The 22,018-nt window shown below is 32.7% G+C and overlaps 1 protein-coding gene across 1 annotated transcript; it reads left to right on the top strand.

The window, feature by feature from the left end:
- Positions 1 to 18,293: 18,293 nt before the first annotated feature.
- On the top strand, positions 18,294 to 19,241 carry LOC101978480 (olfactory receptor 6C6). Its single transcript, XM_013366468.3, has one exon. The coding sequence runs from the start codon at positions 18,297 to 18,299 to the stop codon at positions 19,239 to 19,241; it is 945 nt and encodes a 314-aa protein (XP_013221922.3). The 5' UTR covers positions 18,294 to 18,296.
- Positions 19,242 to 22,018: the final 2,777 nt, after the last annotated feature.

The following is a 22,018-nucleotide window of genomic DNA, read 5'->3' as shown; positions in this document are numbered from 1 at the left end:
ATGTATATGAAGAAATATATAGATATGAGTATCCTCATGTTTTGACCAGGTTAGAAACAAGGCATATAATCAAATTAGTAGATATTTAAGTAAAATTTTATAAATTTCTGTTTTGTATAAAATAAAAGCTTCATTGCAAAGAAAATTATTTCATTCATTAATATTTCTATTCCACATTTATATTTATAATATAAAAATATCTAAGGTGTTTAAGAAAGATGTGGGAATGTCTATGTATGTATAAAAACTTAAGAATTGGATTTTGAGAAGTATTCTAACATGTAAGAAAACTTATTGTAGTTCTCATCAATGGAACTACATTTTTGTGATAGACCTTTATTTTATTTATTTATATGCAGTGCTGAAAATAGAATCCAGTGCCTCACACATGTCAAGCAAGTATGTAACCACTGAGCCAAAGACCCAGACCCAATGGAAGTTACACTTTAAATGGTATAATCAATTGAGAGACTAAGTATTAAATTTATTGAGATAGATAAAAGCAATAGAAAACCTTAAAGAGGACCCTAATTTTTAAAGGAAAATTGTATATGACTTATAAATTACAGTTCTTCCAAATGAATTGCAATTTTTATATTTGTTAAAAAGTGAATAGTTGGTCACATACACCCGAGTCTCTCTCACTTTGTCATCAAGCCAGAGGGGCAGAGCAGAGCCGCTGCCTGCGCCCGGAAAAGGCCCAGCTACCAACCGGCGTGGTAGTCACATCACCCCAATTGGAGTAGGGGCAGAGCAAAGCTGCGGCCCAGCGACCCGCCAGTGTGGTATCACGTCACCCCAACGGAAGTAGGGGCCTAGCAGAACCACCCCTTGCGCCAGGAACAGGCCCAGAAATCCGCCGGTGTGGCAGTCACGTCACCCCATTTGGAATAGGGGCTGAGCAGAGCCACTGCCCACATCTGGAACAGGCCCAATGACCCCCCGGTGTGGTAGACATGTCACCCCAATTGGAGTAGGGGAAGAGCAGAGTCGCCACCTGCGCCCACAAGGTAGGCAGACCTGAGACCGACCGGCGGATCAGGCCCAGCGGCCTGCGGGCATGGTAGACATGTCATCCCAATTGGAGTAGGGGCACAGCAGAGGCACTACCCGGGCCTGGAACAGGCCCAGCGACCTGCCGGCATGGTAGTCACGACACCCCAATTGGAGTAGGGGCAGAGCAGAGCCTCCACCTGCACCCGCAAGGTAGACAGGCCTGTGACCAACTGGCAAAACAGGCCCAGGGGTCCGCGGGCGTGGTAGACACATCACACCAATTGGAGAAGGGGCAGAGCAGAGCCGCCACCCGTGCCTGCAAGGTAGGCAGACCAGCAATCGACCAGCAGAACAGACCCAGCGGCCCGTCAGCTTGGTCCACAGATCACCCCAATTGGAGGAGGAGCACAGCCACTGCCTGCCCCTGCAAGGGAGGCTTTTCAACTATACCAGAGCAATATAAATATATAGGACAAAATTTTAAAAAACACAACAGTTTCACCAAGCAGAAAGAAACACGAGCAGTCTGAAAAGACAAGGAAAGAAAGGACCACAAGCAATGCAGGTCAACTCAACTTTAGAAGAGGTAATAGCTGCAGCAGATGGAATGTCAGATAAAGAATTCAGGATATACATGCTTCAGATGATCTGGAGTCTCAAGGAAGACATTAGACAGCAAAATCAGACAATGAAAGATCACTTCGACAATGAATTACATAAACAAATCCAAGAAGCAAAAGATCAACTATACAGGGGGATAGAGGTTACAAAAAGCAAACAAACAGAAATCCTAGAAATGCAGGAAGCAATAAACCAACTTAAAAACTCAATTGAAAATACTACCAGCAGAGTAGAACACTTAGAAGACAGAACATCAGACAATGAAGACAAAGTATTTCAACTTGAAAAGAACATAGACAGCTCAGCAAGACTGTTAAGATACCATGAGCAGAACATCCAAGAAATATGGGATAACATAAAGTGACCAAACTTAAGAGTCATTGGGATACAGGAAGGTATAGAGGTCCAAACCAAAGGAATGAGCAATCTATTCAATGAAATAATATGAGAAAACTTCCCAGAATTGAAGAATGAGACAGAATCCCAAATCTTAGAAGCCTACAGGACGCTGAATGTGCAAAATCATAAGAGATCAACACCAAAACACATTATAATGAAGATGCCCAACATACAGAATAATGAGAGAATTTTAAAAGCTACAAGAGAAAGGAAGCAGATTACATTTAGGGGTAAACCAATCAGGATAACAGCTGATCTTTCAACACAGACTCAAAGCTAGAAGATCCTGGAATAATATATTTCAAACACTGAATGAAAATAGGTTCCAACCAAGAATCGTGTATCCAGGGAAATTAAGCTTCAGGATGGAAGATGAAATTAAAACCTTCCACGATAAACAAAAGTTAAAAGAATTTGCAGCTAGAAAACCATCTCTTCAAAACATCCTCGGCAAAACATTACAGGAAGAGGAAATGGAAAATAACAATGAAAACCAACAGTGGGAGGTAGGACAGTAAAGGGTGAAAAAATAATCAAAGAGGAAAACAAACCAAGTTTAGTAACATAAATAAATATGGCTGGAAGATAAACCCATATCTCAATAATAACCCTAAATGTTAATGGCTTAAACTCAACAATTAAGAGACACAGGCTAGTAGAATGCATCACAAAACAAGATCCAACAATATGCTGCCTACAGGAGACGCATTTGATAGGAAAAGACATATATAGACTGAAGGTGAAAGGTTGGGAAAAATCATATAACTCATATGGACTTCGGAAACAAGCAGGAGTGTCCATACTCATATCAAATAAAATAGATTTCAAGCCAAAGTTAAGCAAAAGGGATAAAGAGGGACACTACATACTGCTCAAGGGAACCATACACTAAGACATAACAATCATAAATATATATGCCCCAAACAATGGTGCAGCTATGTTCATCAAGAAAACTCTTCTCAAGTTCAAGAGTCTAATAGACCACCGTACAATAATTATGGGAGACTTCAACACATCTCTCTTACCACTGGACACATCTTCCAAACAAAAGTTGAATAAGGAAACTATAGAACTAAATAACACAATTAATAACCTAGACTTAATTGACATATATAGAATATACCACCCACCCAACATCAAGCAGTTACACTTTTTTTCTCAGCAGCACATGGATCCTTCTCAAAAATAGATCATATATTATGTCACAGGGTAACTCTTAGAAAATATAAAGGAGTAGAGATAATACCATGCATCCTATCTGATCTAATGGAATAAAACTGGAAATCAACGATAAAAGAAGGAAGGAAAAATCATGCATCACTTGGAGAATGAACAATAGGTTAGTGAATGATCAATGGGTTATAGAAGACATCAAGGAGGAAATTAAAAAATTCTTAGTGATAAATGAAAACACAGACATAATATATCGGAATCTATGGGACACATTTAAAGCAGTTCTAAGAGGAAAATTCATTGCTTGGAGTTCATTCCTTAAAAAAAGAAAAAACCAACAAATAAATGATCTCATACTTCATCTCAAAATAATAGAAAAAGAAGAGCAAAACAACAGCAAAAGAAGTAGAAGACAAGAAATAATTAAAGTCAGAGCTGAAATTAATGAAATCGAAACAAAAGAAACAATTGAAAAAATTGACAAAACTAAAAGTTGGTTCTTTGAAATAATAAATAAAATCGACAGACCCTTAGCCATGCTAACGAAGAGAAGAAGAGAGAGAACTCAAATTACTAGCATACAGGATGTAAAAGGCAATATCACAACAGACACTTCAGAAATACAGAAGATAATCAGAAATTATTTTGAATCCTTATACCCCAATAAAATAGAAGGTAGTGAAGGCATCAATAAATTTCTTAAGTCATATGATCTGCCCAGATTGAGTCAGGAGGATATAGACAACCTAAACAGACCAATATCAATTGAGGAAATAGAAGAAACCATCAAAAGACTACCAACTAAGAAAAGCCCAGGACTGGATGGGTATACAGCAGAGTTTTACAAAACCTTTAAAGAGGAACTAATACCAATACTTTTCAAGCTATTTCAGGAAATAGAAAAAGAGGGAGAACTTCCAAATTCATTCTACGAGGCCAACATCACCCTGATTCCTAAACCAGACAAAGACACTTCAAAGAAAGAAAACTGCAGACCAATATCTCTAATGAACCTAGATGAAAAAATCCTCAATAAAATTCTGGCAAATCAGATTCAAAAACATATCAAAATAATTGTGCACCATGATCAAGTAGAATTCATCCCTGGGATGCAAGGCTGGTACAATATATGGAAATCAATAAATGTTATTCACCACATCAATAGACTTAAAAATAAGAACCATATGATCATATCAATAGATGCGAAAAAAGCATTCGACAAAGTACAGCATCCTTTTATGTTCAAAACTCTAGAAAAACTAGGGATAATAGGAACATACCTCAACATTATAAAAGCAATTTATGCTAAGCCTCAGGCTAGCATCATTCTGAATGGAGAAAAATTGAAGGCATTCCCTCTAAAATCTGGAACAAATACGAATGCCCTCTCTCACCACTTCTGTTCAACATAGTTCTCGAAACACTGGCCAGAGCAATTGGACATATGAAAGAAATTAAAGGCATAAAAATAGGAAAAGAAGAACTTACATTATCACTATTTGCAGATGACATGATTCTATACCTAGCAGACCCAAAAGGGTCTAAAAAGAAACTATTAGAGCTAATAAATGAATTCAGCAAAGTGGCAGGATATAAAATCAACATGCATAAATCAAAGGCATTCCTGTATATCAGTGACAAATTCTCTGAAATGGAAATGAGGACAACCACTCCATTCACAATATCCTAAAAAAAAAAATAAAATACTTGGGAATCAACCTAACAAAAGAGGTGAAAAACTTATACAATGAAAACTACAGAACCCTAAAGAGAGAAATAGAAGAAGATCTTAGAAGATGGAAAAATATACCCTGTTCATGGATAGGCAGAACTAACATTATCAAAATGGCAATAGTACCAAAAGTTCTCTATAGGTTTAATGCAATGCTAATCAAAATCCCAAGGGCATTTCTTATAGAAATAGAGAAAGCAATCATGAAATTCATATGAAAAAATAAAAGACCCAGAATAGCAAAAACAATGCTAAGCAGGAAGTGTGAATCAGGTGGTATAGCTATTCCAGATTTCAAACTATACTACAGAGCAATAGTAACAAAAACAGCATGGTACTGGTACCAAAACAGGCGGGTGGACCAATGGTACAGAATAGAGGACACAGAAACCAATCCACAAAACTACAGCTATCTTATATTTGATAAAGGAGCTAAAAGTATGCAATGGAGGAAGGATAGCATCTTCAACAAATGGTGCTGGGAAAACTGGAAATCCATATGCAACAAAATGAAACTGAATCCCTTTCTCTCGCCATGCACAAAAGTTAAATCAAAATGGATCAAGGAGCTTGATATCAAATCAGAGACACGGCATCTGATAGAAGAAAAAGTTGGCTACGATCTACATACTGTGGAGTCGTCCTCCAAATTCTTCAATAGGACACCCATAGCATAAGAGTTAATAACTAGAATCAACAAATGGGTCTTACTCAAACTAAAAAGTTTTTTCTCATCAAAAGAAACAACAAGAGAGGTAAATAGGGAGCCAACATCATGGGAACAAATCTTTACTCCTCACACTTCAGATAGAGCCCTAATATCCAGAGTATATAAAGAACTCAAAAATTTAGACAATAAGATAACAAATAACCCAATCAACAAATGGGCCAAGAACCTGAACAGACACTTCTCAGAGAACATACAATCAATCAACAAGTACATGAAAAAATGCTCGCCATCTCTAGCAGTCAGAGAAATGCAAATCAAAACCACCCTAAGATACCATCTCACTCCAGTAAGATTGGCAGCCATTATGAAGTCAAACAACAACAAGTGCTGGCGAGGATGTGAGGAAAAGGGTACACTTGTACATTGTTGGTGGGACTGCAAATTGGTGCAGCCAATTTGGAAAGCAGTATGGAGATTTCTTGGAAAGCTGGGAATGGAACCACTATTTGACCCAACTGTTCCCCTTCTCGGTCTATTCCCTAAAGACCTAAAAAGAACATGCTACAGGGATACTGCTACATTGATGTTCATAGCAGCACAATTCACAATAGCAAGACTGTGGAAGCAACCTAGATGCCTTTCAATAGATGAATGGATTAAAAAAATGTGGCATTTATACACAATGGAGTATTACTCTGCATTAAAAAATGACAAAATCATAGAATTTGGAGGGAAATGGATGGCATTAGAGCAGATTATGCTAAGTGAAGCTAGCCAATCCCTAAAAAACAAATGCCTAATATCTTCTTTGATATAAGGAGAGTAACTAAGAACAGAGTAGGGACAAAGAGCATGAGAAGAAGATTAACATTAAACAGGAATGAGAGGTGGGAGGGAAAGGGAGAGAAAAGGGAAATTGCATGGAAATGGAAGGAGACCCTCAGGATTATACAAAATTACATACAGGAGGAAGTGAGGGGAAAGGTAAAAATAATACAAGGGGGAGAAATGAAGTACAGTAGAGGGGTTAGAGAGAGAAGAGGTGAGGGGAGCGAAGTGGGGATGGTAGAGGATAGGAAAGGCAGCAGAATACAACAGACACTAGTATGGCAATATGTAAATCAATGGATGTGTAACCGATGTGATTCTGCAATCTGTATGCGGGGTAAAAATGGGAGTTCATAACCCACTTGAATCAAAGTGTGAAATATGATATATCAAGAACTATGTAATGTTTTGAACAATCCACAATTAAAAAAAAAACAGAGACATTAGGTGGGAGGGAAAGGAAGAGAAAAGGGAAATTGCATGGAAATGGAAGGAGACCCTCATTGTTATACAAAATTACATATAAGAAGCTGTGAGGGGAATGGGAAAATAAACAAGGAGAGAAATGAATTTCAGTAGATGGGGTAGAGAGAGAAGATGGGAGGGGAGGGGAGGGGGGATAGTTGAGGATAGGAAAGGTAGCAGAATACAACCGTCACTAATATGGCATTATGTAAAAATGTGGATGTGTAACTGATGTGATTCTGCAATCTGTATTTGGGGTAAAAATGGGAGTTCATAACCCACTTGAATCTAATGTATGAAATATGATATGTCAAGAGCTTTGTAATGTTTTGAACGACCAATAAAAAAAAGAAAAAAAAGAAGTGAATAGTTGAAAAACCTTAGATTTCTATAACCTCAAAGTACATATTTCCCAACCAATAAATAAAAAATATTATCAAATAAATGAAGCATAAAGAACTTATTATGAGGATGAAAGCAAATCTGTAGAGCATATAGAATAATCATCTATATTGTTGACCCATCAGTAATTATTATAGTTCTCTCTAGATTCAACTTATAGACTTTTGAACACTTTCAGATAAAATTTGTTATTAGAGTAAGAACAACTGACTTGAGATCTAATTATATTGTTAAATAGAGACACAATATTGTTCAGAAGATCTCTAGAATTTATTCATTTTGCATAAGGGAAATTCTATATACCCCTTGAAAAGTTACTCCTATTTCCTCTTCTGCCAATCCTGTAGAAACTATCATTCTACTCCCTGATTCTATGAGTTTACTTTAGATACTTTATATAGGTAAAATTGTTCATTGTTTGTCCTCTCATGACTGGCTTATGTAACTAAGTATATTGTCCTTCAGGTTCATTCCCATTGTACATTAGGGCAAGGTTAGTTTTTAAAAAAAAGAGTGTGTGTGTGTGTGTGTGTGTGTGTGTGTGTGTGTGTTTACAATTTCTGTATTTCAGTTGTTTTTTTTAAAGGAGCCTCAGTGCCATTTTCTGTGGTGGCTGCATCATTTTATATTCTCATTAACCATGCACAAGTGTTCCAATTTCTGGACATCTTCTCCAATAGTTGTTATATTTTGTCTCTTGGATAGTAACTCTCCTAAAAGAAGTGACATGATATCTCATTGTAGTTTTGATTTAATTTTCCCTAATGATCATTAACATTGAGGCTCTTTCCATATACTTGTTTGTCCCTTGTATGCCCTATTGGAGAAACATCTATTAAAAGTCTTGCCCATTTTATATTGGGTAATTTGTCTTTCTTTTCTATGTAGTTGTTCAAGTTTCATATATATTTTAGACATTACTCCCTTATCTGATATTGATAATGAAGTCAGACATAAATCAGTGCCATCACTGATATGTCCATAAAAAGGACCTTTTGAAATCTAGATTTGATTTTTTTTTATTAATTCTAATAGGAAAATACACTGTTTAGCACAATTGCATATTCTGTTTCCTCGGGGAAAACAAACTGTCTTAAATGGTTATAAATCAAAGGTATAATTCTGATGGAGTCTTCTATATAAGGCTTTTATTCTTGTAACAAGTTGCAAATATTTTTAAAATGAGTTCATATTCTGGCTACCGCCCCTTAGATATCTACTGAGAGTTTTTCCAATAAAGTGCTAAATGCATAATATCTTTCAGGCATGTTTGGATGATTTTCCAGTCCAAAAGTCTACATAAATTTTTCTTCTCAATCTCTAGAGAAAGTTTGTGATATGAAATTAGGACACAAACTCATGTATGTTGTAAACTTATCCCGCAATTATTAGAGTAGTTAAGAGAAGATGTCATTGGGAAAGAAGATTGCCATACAGATGGAAATGTTAAGGTTAAGCTCACCCTTAACCTGAATTAAACCTCTAAATCTTAATATTTACAATGGAAAATTTATTTAGATTGAATCATTTTTATTAGATAATATGTATTAATAGTTTATATACTTATATATCAAATATATGTCAATTTTCTAATGTTATGATTTTGATATGAAAGTTCCCCCAGTATATTCATGTAACACATATGAAGGAATGTTCAGAGTTTAAATGATCAAATGATGATAACTGGAATTTCATCAGTGGACTAATACATTTGATGGATTAATAATTTAATATAATACTGAGTAGTCACTACAGACAGGTAGGATTGGAATAGAGGAAGTAGTTCACTGGGAACATGACCCCTAAGGACTTATTGTTTCCCCCCATCTCCTCTTCCTCCCCCTTCTCCTCCTGTTCCTCCTGTTCCTCCTCCTCCTCCTCCTCCTCCTCTTCTTCTTCTCCTTTCTTCTTTCTTTCTTCTTCTTCCTCTCTCACTTTCTTCTCCTTCCTGGCTTGCATGAGGTAAGAAATTCTACTCCACCATTACCCTTTCACCATGATATTCTGCCTCACTGGGCCCCAGAGAAATGGAGTTCACTGATCATGAACTGAACCTCTGAAACTATAAACATAAAATCATTGTTTCTACTTTAAGTTGGTATTGTCAGGAATTTGAGTCACAGCGATGAAAAATTGTCTAACATATGATTTTATATTTTTATTGTAAAAATACTTGAAAAGCATGAAAAAACATGAAAGAAAATAAATGGGTATAATCCACTAACCAGAATTCATATAAACAAACTTTTATCATTTTCTCATTGTTTCTTATTAAAATGAGGTAAAACCAAGATGAATAGGAAGATGAGAGAGTTGATATGGCAATTAAATATTGTAGTTTGTAATGATGATAAAACTAAAGTATGTAATAACATTTTTTAAATAATAAGAAAAAATATGTGCATTATAAGTTTATTCTTTAACTTACTATTATAAAATAATCCTTAATTTGCAAGTGAACAACATCTAACAAAGGTAAAGTATTAATGATAGAAAATGCATATGTAAAAAATTTTTATATTTTAAAAATATAATTAAATACCATTTTGGTTAAGGGTTTAGGTTTTGTAACAAAGTCCATTTCATAGCTATTTTTATGGCTTGTGAAATATTACACAATAATAAAATATCATATAGATTCAATTAATGTATAATAGTTTGTGGAAGACAGCATTGTAGATTCTGTGTGGAATATAAAAAGGAATGTAACCATTCTCAAGAGAGATCCACAATAAAGAAGTGATAAGAAGCTACTGAGCAATTGGAGAATGGCTACTAGAAATCCCTCAGGATCTATAAGATAGCAGACATGTGGCCTGACCTTTGTCTTGTTCCCAGGAGATCATATCTTTGGAAAGCAAACCAAGTAGACTTGATATATTTGAGATATAAAGTACAACCAGTTGGAAGCAGGATTCCAACTGCTAAACTCATAATGCCCAATGATGTCATATCTTTTTCTGTTCTTTCTTTAAATATTACTTTCTTAAACTTTTAGATCAAATTAGTGAAGGGGACATAGTGTATTGTCATATTTTCTGAAGGTTGTGACATTACATTTTTGTTTCCTAAAATATTTTCCTTCAGTTATCCTAAAATAAAGAAAATATAAAATCAAATTTGATTAATGTGAATTTTTCTAGTGTCTGGCAGAAAAAAAATGATTTTACATCCTGTGCTTCAAAGCAGAAATTTGACTATCTAAAAGTGAAAAAGGCAGCTGTCAGGACTTAGCAGACAAAATCCACCGAATAGCATATTCAAGACAGTATGAAGATCTGGGGATTAACTGAATAGGTTAAGGTGAATGGGAGAGGTTTTCCTGTATATTTCTAGATGTCTTGGTAGATAAGTGGACTCAGTGAATGACTGCCCCATGTGGTACATAATGACTAAGGAAGAAATTTTTTCCATAAAACTTAACAGATAAGGAAGGATGGTGTTCAAATGGAAAATATAATGTGCTATAATCCAAGTGACAGAACTGCTAAGGTCTAAAGCAAGTAGTTATTTGGAATTTATTCTTTAAAGTAAATTGAAAAACAAATACATGTTGCTTAAAGCTGAAAAATGAAAAATGTCTTTATACTGATTATGCCTTTATACTGATTATGACTTATTCTGATTATGCCTAAATAAGTGTGTGCATATATATGCACATACATGTGTACATATATTTCAAACAAATCATCAAAGATATCAAACATTAAATATTTTGGTAGAATTATAAGGTAAATCAACAAATGAACATATTTCCTTGTTACTACATGAAATGTCACATTATTTATTGTATATTAAATGTATATTTATAATGTGTATAATATTTTTATGTTATCTTGATAATTAATTCAAATCTTTAATATTAATAATAAAATTAATAAATTAAAAAAATCATATTTTTAAAATGTATTTTATTTTTTAACAAAATAATTAGTTGATTTTTTTATATCATAAAGGGAATAATGAGTTGTTACTTTAGCCTCCCAATTTTTACTTTTTCCTTTTGATGAGATCAAGATAATATATTTTTATTGTTAGATTGTAGTATTATCTAATGCATTCACCAGGAGCAAGTATGTTTTATGTGATTGCTTCAACAAAAATGTAATAGATTGGATACAAGATAAGAATTATTGATTTTATTTGCCATTCCTCAATGATGTGGCTCAGGAAGCTGAAGCAGGAGAATCACATGTTCAAAGCCAGCCTCAGCAAAAATGAAGTGCTAAGTAACTAAGATAGACCTGTCTTTAAATAAAATACAAAATAGGGCTGGAGATATGGCTTAGTGGATGACTGCCTCCGAGTTCAATCCTTGGTACCCCCTCCCCAAATAAGAAACAATAATTATCCCAATAGAAAGGTAGACAGTATAAATAAGAAAGGGAACAAACCACCTAAACAGCCCACAATAGTTCAATAATTAATCTCATTGACACCTGAGTGGAGGAAATGTCAGATAAATAATTTAGAAAGTTTATAGCTAAAATGAGTTTAAAGTAGATGTAAGAAATGAACTTAGAGAAAAATAAATATGGGAAGTGAAGTATCATTTAAAAAAATAGATACTGTTAAAGGAACCAAATGAATATCGTAGGAACAAAAGACTCAAAAAATCAAATTAAATACTCATCTTAGACATCTTAATAAGAGCTATTAGGTTAATTGTATAATTTTTGCATTGGGTACTGTTAATATTGATCTCCCCCTTAAAGGCAAGGTACAGGAAACATTCAGGAATACTATAAGTCTACTGGGTAGAATCTGTATTGCCTCAGATCCATAGTGTTAGATGTGAAAAAACACAAACAACATGGGAAAACAAAGAAAAAATCACCCCAAACAAGCCAAGATGCTCTAATAATAAAATTCATTGACAACACATAGAAGAAATGTCAGAGAATGAGTTTAGAATGCACATTGTTAAACTGATCTGTGAATTAAAGATTTGTTTACAGAATGAAATCAGAAAGAAAATATATGAAGTGAAAGACCACTTCAATAAAAACATATACATTCTGGCAAAAAACAAAACAAAACAAGCAGAAATTCTCAAAATGAAGAATCAATAAACCAAATTAAAAATTCAATAGAAAGCATCACCAACAGACTAGACCACTTGGAAAACAGAAACTCAGACAATGAAGATAAAATATATAATCTTGAAATAAAGTTGACTATGTACAAAACATGATAAGAAACCATAAATAGAACTTCCAATAATTATGTGATAATGTGAAAAAAACAAATTCAAGATTTATCATGATAGATGAAGGAGTGGCGATTCAAACCAAAGGAAAGCATTATATTTTCAATGAAATAATATCATAAAAATTTCCAAAACCTAAAGAATGAAATGGAGAATCAATTACAAGAGGCTTATAGAGAACCAAATATGCAAAATCACAACAAACCCACACCAAAGCACATTGTAATGAGAATGACTAACATACAGAAATAGGACAGAACCTTAAAGGTCATGAGAGAAAAATATCTCATTATATAGTAGGGGAAACCAATTCAGATCTTAGCTGATTTCTCAACCCAGACCCTCATAGCTAGGAAGTCCTGGAATAGAATATTTCAAGCACTCAAAGATAATGCATGCCAACAAAGAATCCTATATCCAGCAACATTAGGTTTCAGATTTGAAGATGAAATAAAAACCTTTCAGGATAAAAAATAAAATTAAAAGAATTCACCACTAGAAAACCTGCATTATAGAACATTCTCAACAAAATATTCCATGAGAATGAAGTGGAAAAAAATGTGAAAACAAAAAAGGGAGAAACTACACTAAAGGGATATTCCATTGAGAAACTAAATCAAATTTAAAACTAGTAATAAACCAAAATGACCAGGAATACAAATCACATCTCAATAATAACCTTGAATGTTAAAGGCCTACCTAAACTTATCAATGAAAAGACATACACTGGCAGATTGGATTTTTTTTAAAAAAGCAGCAGCAATATGCTGTCTCCAAGAGACACCTCATAGGCAAAGACATCCACAGACTACAGGTGAAAGGATGGGGAAAAATGTATATATTATTCACATGGACTGCGTATATAAGCAGGGTTTCCCATCCTCATAGAAGGTACAGTGGACTTCAAACCAAAGTTAATCAGAACAGACAAAGAAGGATAGTTCACGCTGTTTAAGGGAATTATACATCAGCAAGACATAACAATAATAAATATTTATGTTCCAAACAATGGATAATCTATGTATATCAAACAAACCTTTCTCAATTTCAAGAATCAAATAGACATGATAATAGTGGATGGCTTTAACACACCTCTCTCACTACTGGACAGATCTTCCAAACAAAAACTAAACAAAGAAATTATTGAACTAAATAATACAAATAATAAAAAATTAAGACTTAACAGCTATATGAAATATTTCATTCATCAATGAGCAAATTCACTTTCTTCTCAGCAGTACACAAAGCATTGTCTAAAATAGACCATATCTTAGGCCACAAAACGTCTCTTAAGAAATACAAAAAAAAAGGAAGTAAAGCCCTGCATTCTATCAGATCATAATGGAATAAAATTAGAAATCCATGATAAAGTGAAAAATAGAAACTACTGTAACACCTGGAGACTTAATAATACAGTATTGAATGAATGGATAGCAGAAGAAATCACAGATGAAAAAAATACTTAGAGGTAAATGAGAATACCAATAAAACATGTCAAAATTTCTGGGACACTCTGAAGGTTATTAAGAGGAAAATTCACTGCATTGAGGTCATTCATCAAAAAAAAAAAATCAATGATCAATGACCTAACATTACATTTCAAAGCTCTAGAAAAAGAAGAACAAATCAACACCAAAAGCAGTAGAAGACAGGAAATAATTAAAATCTGAGCTGAAATCAATGAGAAACAAAAGAAACAATTCAAATAAACAACAAAAAGAGGAGTTGGTTGCTTGCACAAATAAATAAAATAGATAAACCCTTTTCCATGCTAATGAAGAGAAAAGTAAAACTCCAATTACTAAAATATCTGATGAAAAACAAAATATCACAATGCACACTACAGAAATACAGAAGATAATTGAAAACTATTTTGAAAATTTTAACTCCAATAAAATAGAAAATCTTGAAGAAATCAACTAATTTCTAGAAACATATGAACTACCCAAACTAATATTGGCTTCTTAAACTTGCATATAATTCATTCAGTAAGAAATGAAACATCAGATTCAACAAAATTTAATTTTCTCAGTGAAAAAAATTTATAGCTGAAAATGTTCAAAGGATTCATTAATTATTTATTATTTGAGAAGCCAGAGATCAAATGATTGGATTATGAGCTGTGGCCTAATCAGTCCATCCTAGGTTGAATGCACTGGATGGCAATTGTAGGCAATTGGGACATGACTGGAAGAGATAGGTCACTGAGGGCAAGCCCTGGAAGTGTCCATCTTCCCAATGCACCCCTCTCCTGCCTCCTAACCCTGCTGTGATCTGAGAAGCTTTCCTCCCCTGGTCCCTTCTCCTATGATGTGCTGCTTCACTGTAGGCACAGAGCAATGGAGTTCTTTGACTTCTCTGAAACCATGAGCCCCAAACAATTTCCTCCTATATTTTGTTCTTTGGTTACAGCAACGAAAAGTTAACTAAAACAGACATGCATCCTTGTGTTTTACAGTGAGTCATCAAAAATGAATTAATCTGATGATATTAATCAACATGTCATACAATATAGTCTAGCTAAAATTTCTCTAGCAAAATATCTTATGGTAGGAACAAAAATGCAAAAGATAAATAAAAAGGAAATTAATAAAACATTATTCATGGTAAAATTAAAAAAAAATAAACCAAGAAGATATTATTTAAGGAGTTGATAGCTTTGTGCATTGAAAACTATAATACATTGATAAAAAAATTTAGAAATACATAAGTTTTCCCAATAAGTAAATAAGTAAATGGAAGACATCCATGTCCATGGATTAGTTAATTTTTTACTGATAAAATGTCCATACTAACCCATCATGATTTACAGAGACAATGTAAACACTATCAAAATTCCAATTACATTTTTATTGGCAAAAATTACATTTTTATTGCCTATTGTATCTATTTAGAAGTTCAAATGGGGTTATTATGGCTGAGAAACTTAATATTTAATTTGGATTAAAATATAAATCAGGGACTAGGATTGTGGCTCAGCAGTAGAGTGCTCACCTAGCACATGGGAGGCCCTGAGTTTAATCCTCAGCACCACATAAAAAAATAAATAAATAAAGTGATTGTGTTCAGTTACAAACAACAAATAAATACTAAAAATCTTTAAAAATTATATAAATAATTCCATATTTATATTTATTGAATATTTAACAGGAACATCAACAATTTACTGTATGGAGCAGCAATGGAAAATCCTAAAGTGATTATATTTATATTCAGTAAATATAAATATGGCTAATAGTTATTTTATTAAGCAATATTGTCCTAAGTTGTCTTCTAAACAGATGGTTATGAAATATATTATATAGAAATGATTTTGTTGGAAAGATGATTGAGGTTGGGTTTAATGACAAGGTTCATCTTTTGTGGGTATACACTTAGATGAACTTGACAAATACATGAAATTATGCAACCACTGCCTAAATGAAAATATGAAATATTTCTGTCACCTGAAAATTTTCTCTCATGATACTTCTCTAACCAATCTCTGCTTCAGCCCAGGGAACCTCTCACTGATTATATTTCTGTCTCAATAGTTCAGTCTTTTCAAGAGTTATATAAATGATATTATACAATATTTTTGTATGATTATGAAACCAATTTATATCTGCTTTTTTCAGCCAGTATATAGTCATTAAGATTTATTCGTGTTTTGTACATATTGGTATTTCATTGTATGTGTAAATCACTTTGGAATTTTGCATTGTTGCCCAGACAGTGAATTGTTGATGTTTCTGTTAAATATTTTATTGATTTTTTTCCTAATCATTTATTATACCCCTCAGGGACACTTTCTGTTCAATTTTGACTTAAACTACTTAGAATACTATTATTGCTGATAATTAGTACTTTTGTAACACTTGTCCCCAGAGAAGAGTTTGTTATTATTTTATTTCAACAGATTCCCTGGAGTTGGAACTAGGTAGAAAATGATGAGACTGCAGGATTTATAAGTATACAGCTGACTACGTAGTATCTCTTTCTTGGAAAAGTTATTTATGTTTCAATAGTGATTTTATACTTTATTTACCAGTTTTTATTTTATTTTAAAGAGCATGTATCTAATTGACGTTTTGAATAATAGTGATCTCAATTATAAAAACAAAATTTCAAAGGTTCATCATATCTGGAATGGAAGCTAAGTGCTAATTAAAATTTTAGACATTAAAGTCCCAAGTTTCAAAATGCATATTAATTTGAGGAAAGGTAGAAATTCTTTACTTTGACTGTATCCACAAAAATCATGGGTAATAATTGTCCTTATTAATAAAATATTATTTTTTAAACAAGTGAAATTGTCACAGAGGAGAATAAATTATAGCTCAAAAAAGGTAAGTTCACTATAATTTTAACTTATTTTCTAAATGAGAAACCAAGGCAAATGAACAAGGAATAACTCCCAATCCCATATAATAACAAGTAATGTAATGTTTTTTTAATTTACATACTGTTGAATCTGTTTCGTTTGTTTTGTTTCCTCTGATACTTTTAATGAATATTGACATGAGTGAAGTGATGTAGAAAAAAATACCGACAAATTCTTTCCTAGAATTTGAGATAGCATGGTTCTAGAACAATCTGTTAGACCCACATGTTTCAGAATTTGTTGGACTAACTTCTAGAAAAACTTGAAAATCAGAACAGAGAAAAAATGGGAGTTTTTGACACAACAATGATGAAAATATGCCAAAGTTTGTGACCACTTAGTAACTTAAGACTGTAGGTGTTTAGTTTTATTTAAAAATATTAAAACTACTCACTAATATTTATTTTGGGAGATCACATTTTGTATGAAAAATGCTAGTGTTTTTTCCTCATTAGATTATAAAAGAAAAGCAATATTAATACATGGAAAGGAAAGCAATGTTAATAAAACAAAGGCAAAAGAATAAAGACAATGCATAGGAATTTAGTAACCCATTACTTTTAAGAGTTCACAGTAATGCATATAATGAAGCATATAGACTATTTTAATCTAACAGAGGAATGGTATAATATGGAAGTAAATATTATTCCTATATGTAGAAAAGTTAGAAAATAATATTCTCTCCTGCATATTCAATAGTTTTGTAAATAATATGGTGGCAATAAAACAAAGTGCCAAAATCATATAAATATATAATAGGATATGTTTCAAAAATATCACCTAAAAATGACAAAATATTGTATATTAAAATACATAGTTTATGCAATGTTATCATTCTTTGTTTTGTTTGTCATCTGTGCTGGTAAATAGATATTTACTTGAATTTAAAAATATAAGAAAATTGATAACAGTGATAGTACTTTGTTAGTACAGAGAATATTTCAAAAAAATTAAGAGTAGAATTTTCAACTATAAGAAACCTATAGTACCTTAGTCACTAACACAGTAACTGTAATATAATCCTGATTTTCAAACATCACTGATACTCATTCTAAAAGAAAAACTTAGAACTACTAGGTTAGTTTGATAAAAGTACTATAAAATAAATTTTAAATAATTAATACATAATTTATATGTGCAGATAGGAGATTATTTGTAAGTGATAAGTTTAAGTGCATATTAACAAAAATATGTATTATTCAAATTTTTGGGAAAATTAATTAAAGAAAGAGTAGGGGAAATTTGAATTAACCTATACCATTTAATTTCATGTCATTTGATATTTTGGGCTAGAAAATAATATTTCAAATGAATAAATTTGAGAATTTATATCCATCTCTGCTTTTTTGTATGTGTGTGTTGTGTGTGTATTCTAATGCACATGTATTTATTTTTTTTCCTTTTCCTATATAGATTTGATAAGTTTCACAAGAAAGAAATGAAAAACCAATCAATGGGAATGGACTTCATTCTATTAGGACTGACAGATGATCCACAATTGCAAATTGTTATTTTTCTGTTTCTATTTCTCAACTACTCATTGAGTCTAACGGGGAACTTAATCATTATCCTTCTCACTCTACTGGATTCCCGCCTCAAGACTCCCATGTATTTTTTTCTCCGTAATTTCTCCTTTTTGGAAATCATATTCACAACAGTTTGTATTCCCAGATTCTTGATAACCATTGTGAATGGAGACAAAACCATTTCTTACAATAACTGTGCAGCGCAATTATTTTTTATTCTTTTACTAGGAGTTACAGAGTTTTATCTCTTGACTGCCATGTCCTATGACCGCTATGTCGCCATCTGCAAACCTCTCCATTACCCAGTCATTATGAACAGCAGAGTATGTTACCTACTGGTGCTCAGCTCCTGGGCAACTGGATTCTTAATCATCTTTCCCCCTTTGGTCATGGGACTCAAGCTGGAATTCTGTGCTTCCAGAATCATTGATCACTTTATGTGTGAAACTTCTCCTATCCTACAGATCTCTTGCACAGACACACATGTCCTTGAAATGATGTCCTTAGTCTTAGCTGTGCTGACACTTGCGATCACGTTGGTATTAGTGATTCTCTCTTATGCTTGCATCGTTAGGACCATTCTGAAATTCCCTTCTGCACAGCAAAGGACCAAAGCTTTCTCCACCTGTACTTCCCACATGATTGTGGTCTCCATGACATATGGTAGCTGTATCTTTATGTATATAAAGCCATCGGCAAAAGAAAGAGTGACTGTATCCAAAGGTGTAGCTTTGCTGTATACCTCAATTGCCCCTTTACTAAATCCCTTTATCTATACTCTAAGGAATCAGCAGGTGAAAGAAGTGTTCTGGGATGTATTACACAAGATTTTGTGTTTTTCAAAGAATAAAAATTAACATGATAAAAATTACAAACTTACTTTTAAAACTGAAAACCAGTTTCATTCATTTGTTATGATCATGTTTTTCTATCTCATAGTTCCATCATGAAGGAGAGTCTCTAGAAAATTCTTAACTCTGTATTCCACTTTTCATTTTATTCCTTCTCACGAAGCTTTTCACTCTATATGGTAACATCCTACAATTTTCAAATCTGAATTGCCATTAACATCTTATGAAGTAGTAGGTTCCCCCAAACATTACTTTGAACTTTGTATAAGTGTAAATTGATGTATATAATTCACTAATTAATTCAATGTGTATTTATTGAATAGCTATCTGGTTCCAGACATTGAATAAAGTACAATCCTTAGTTTTAATAATTTTTTCATTTCCCAAAGGTCACAAACACAGTGTGTAATTAGTGTTATAATAAAGGTCTACAAAAATATTATGGCATAGATAAGACTACTTCTGTGGAATTTAAAAGACAAGGAATAACTTCCAGGAGAAAGTAATTTTTCTGCTTAAACTAAAAAGTATATGTAAGAAGACTGAGGTGCAATTATGTGCCAATAACATAGGGTTGTTTGATAACTATATGCATTTGTGGACAGTAAGACTAATGTTTTGAATAGGATTTTGAGATACGTAATTTGGTTAAGTAAATGTTTTACCAAACACTCTCTGGGACACTACATAGAACATGGAAACTTTTCTTGCCTTTGTTTCTCCATATGTAATGTAGGAGAAATGAAACCTTTCTCTCATTCAGTAAATATATGCTATTGGAGCAGTTTACCACTCAGTAAAGGATAACACTTGAGTTTGTGAAGAATTTAAGAATGTGCTACATGATATGTTGATGCAGGTAGAGACAACAATAATTAAAGAGGTGGAAAGATTAAAACATAAAAGGAACTATTAGCCAGAATACTGTTTTGGAATTATACCTAATGAATCAGTAATTTCCAAATATTTTATAGAGACCACCTAGATATATTTAAATGTTAATTCCCTTTTGATTTTCAACTGATGCATAAAAATTGTACATATTCATGGTGTACAGCATGATAGTCAATACATGTACCCATATTTTAATACTCAAATCACGATATTTAGTATATCCACGACCTCATGCATTTATCAGTTCTTTATGGTATATCAAGTCTTTATTCTTCAGGCTTTTTGTTAAAATGTCACATATAGTCAATATATCCTTTATTTAATAAGCACCTCATGTATTTTGAGAACATAGACTTTCTTGACACTTCCAATTAAAGTCATTGAAAAAATATGTAAGATAAAAATTTCAATATGCAATTTTTTATTTTAGGGAGTACAGCCTTGGAAATAAAATTGAGCATGGGGTGTTTTAGAATCAGGGTACAATTGAGGAACTATTGTTTTAAACTATAAATTTTGAGATATAGTATATCAATGTGACAGTGGGTCTAGAAATCAAGGAATAGAGTGAGAAGCGTATATCTATTTGATTATTTTCATGAACCAAAGTTTAATTAAGTCTTTAATTCTTTTTTCCTAAAAAGACTTAACTTTAAGTTTGTATGATATTCAATACATGATATTATTGTGAAAAAAATCAAATGGGTATAATTAGATTTAATTCACCATTTTCACTCCCTAAAAATGCACATTAAATGATTTTAAGAAAGTTGTTTATTATTATCTAACAAAATGTTTCAGGCACAAAGAAATTACCTAAATGAGTAGTTCTCCAAAGAATCAGATCCCTTGATCAAATAAGGACTCAGGTGAATCAAGATGAGAAAAGATGAAGATATTTTAGGATATTTTACTATGATTTTAATTATATTCTGTTGCCTTTCTGACATGATGAATATTAATCTATAGCTTTGGGTTCTATACTTATTTATTTCTAATTTTAGACCTTTAATTCATCCACTTACCCCACAGAAAAATGTTGTAACATTCTTTTCCCCCTCAATTTTCACATCCCTTTCCTTATAGGCTCTCCTCATCCCTATCTAAAGTCAAAGTTTCCTAGGGTCCTTGTTTACTATACTACCTATAGAAGTAATACTTTCGAATATTTGCCTAACTTTATATATATTTGTGTATGTGTGTGTGTGTGTGTGTATTTTTTCATATATATATATATATATATATGAAAACATTTAAATATATATATACATTTAAATGTTTTCATCTGTAAGTGAACTTCTCATAAAGTAAAAAACAACTTTTAGCTAAGCTTTAGGAATCATCTTACAGGTTTTTAATCATAACTAATTGCAAAGATCTAGTTTATTCATTTGGAATATTTTATTAACATATATATATATATTAATATACATAAAGTAATTCACAGGACTTCCTGTCCTACTGTCTAGACTTTGAAAATTTTTCTCCATAAGACAGAATACTCACTCTGTTTAGCGTGAATTAATGTGCTAATGTGCTCATATATCAGGCCCTGGGACTTAACTCACTCACATTCCCTGTAACTATATCGAGTAATATTCTCAGGTAAATCTATTAGGAGAATCATATTCTCCTATCCTTGATAAACTTACTTCCTATTGTACATCTTCAGTTAGATCTCTCAGGACTTCCTTCCAAGTGTAAAAGTAGAGTGCATGTGATCTCAGATCAGTCATTCCTTGTGCCTCAATCACTTTATTCTAAAGCATACAGCAATTCTAGCAATGACTACTTTGTTTTTGAATTATGACAATTTTCATGTCATCTAGAGAAGAGATTTTCCTCCAAATTCTAATTTTATATAAATTTTATATAAATCCCATTGCGGT

This window comes from Ictidomys tridecemlineatus, chromosome 6 (assembly GCF_052094955.1).
Source record: "Ictidomys tridecemlineatus isolate mIctTri1 chromosome 6, mIctTri1.hap1, whole genome shotgun sequence".
Classification (NCBI taxonomy): Eukaryota; Metazoa; Chordata; class Mammalia; order Rodentia; family Sciuridae; genus Ictidomys; species Ictidomys tridecemlineatus.
This window is presented reverse-complemented; position numbering and strand designations above follow the sequence as displayed.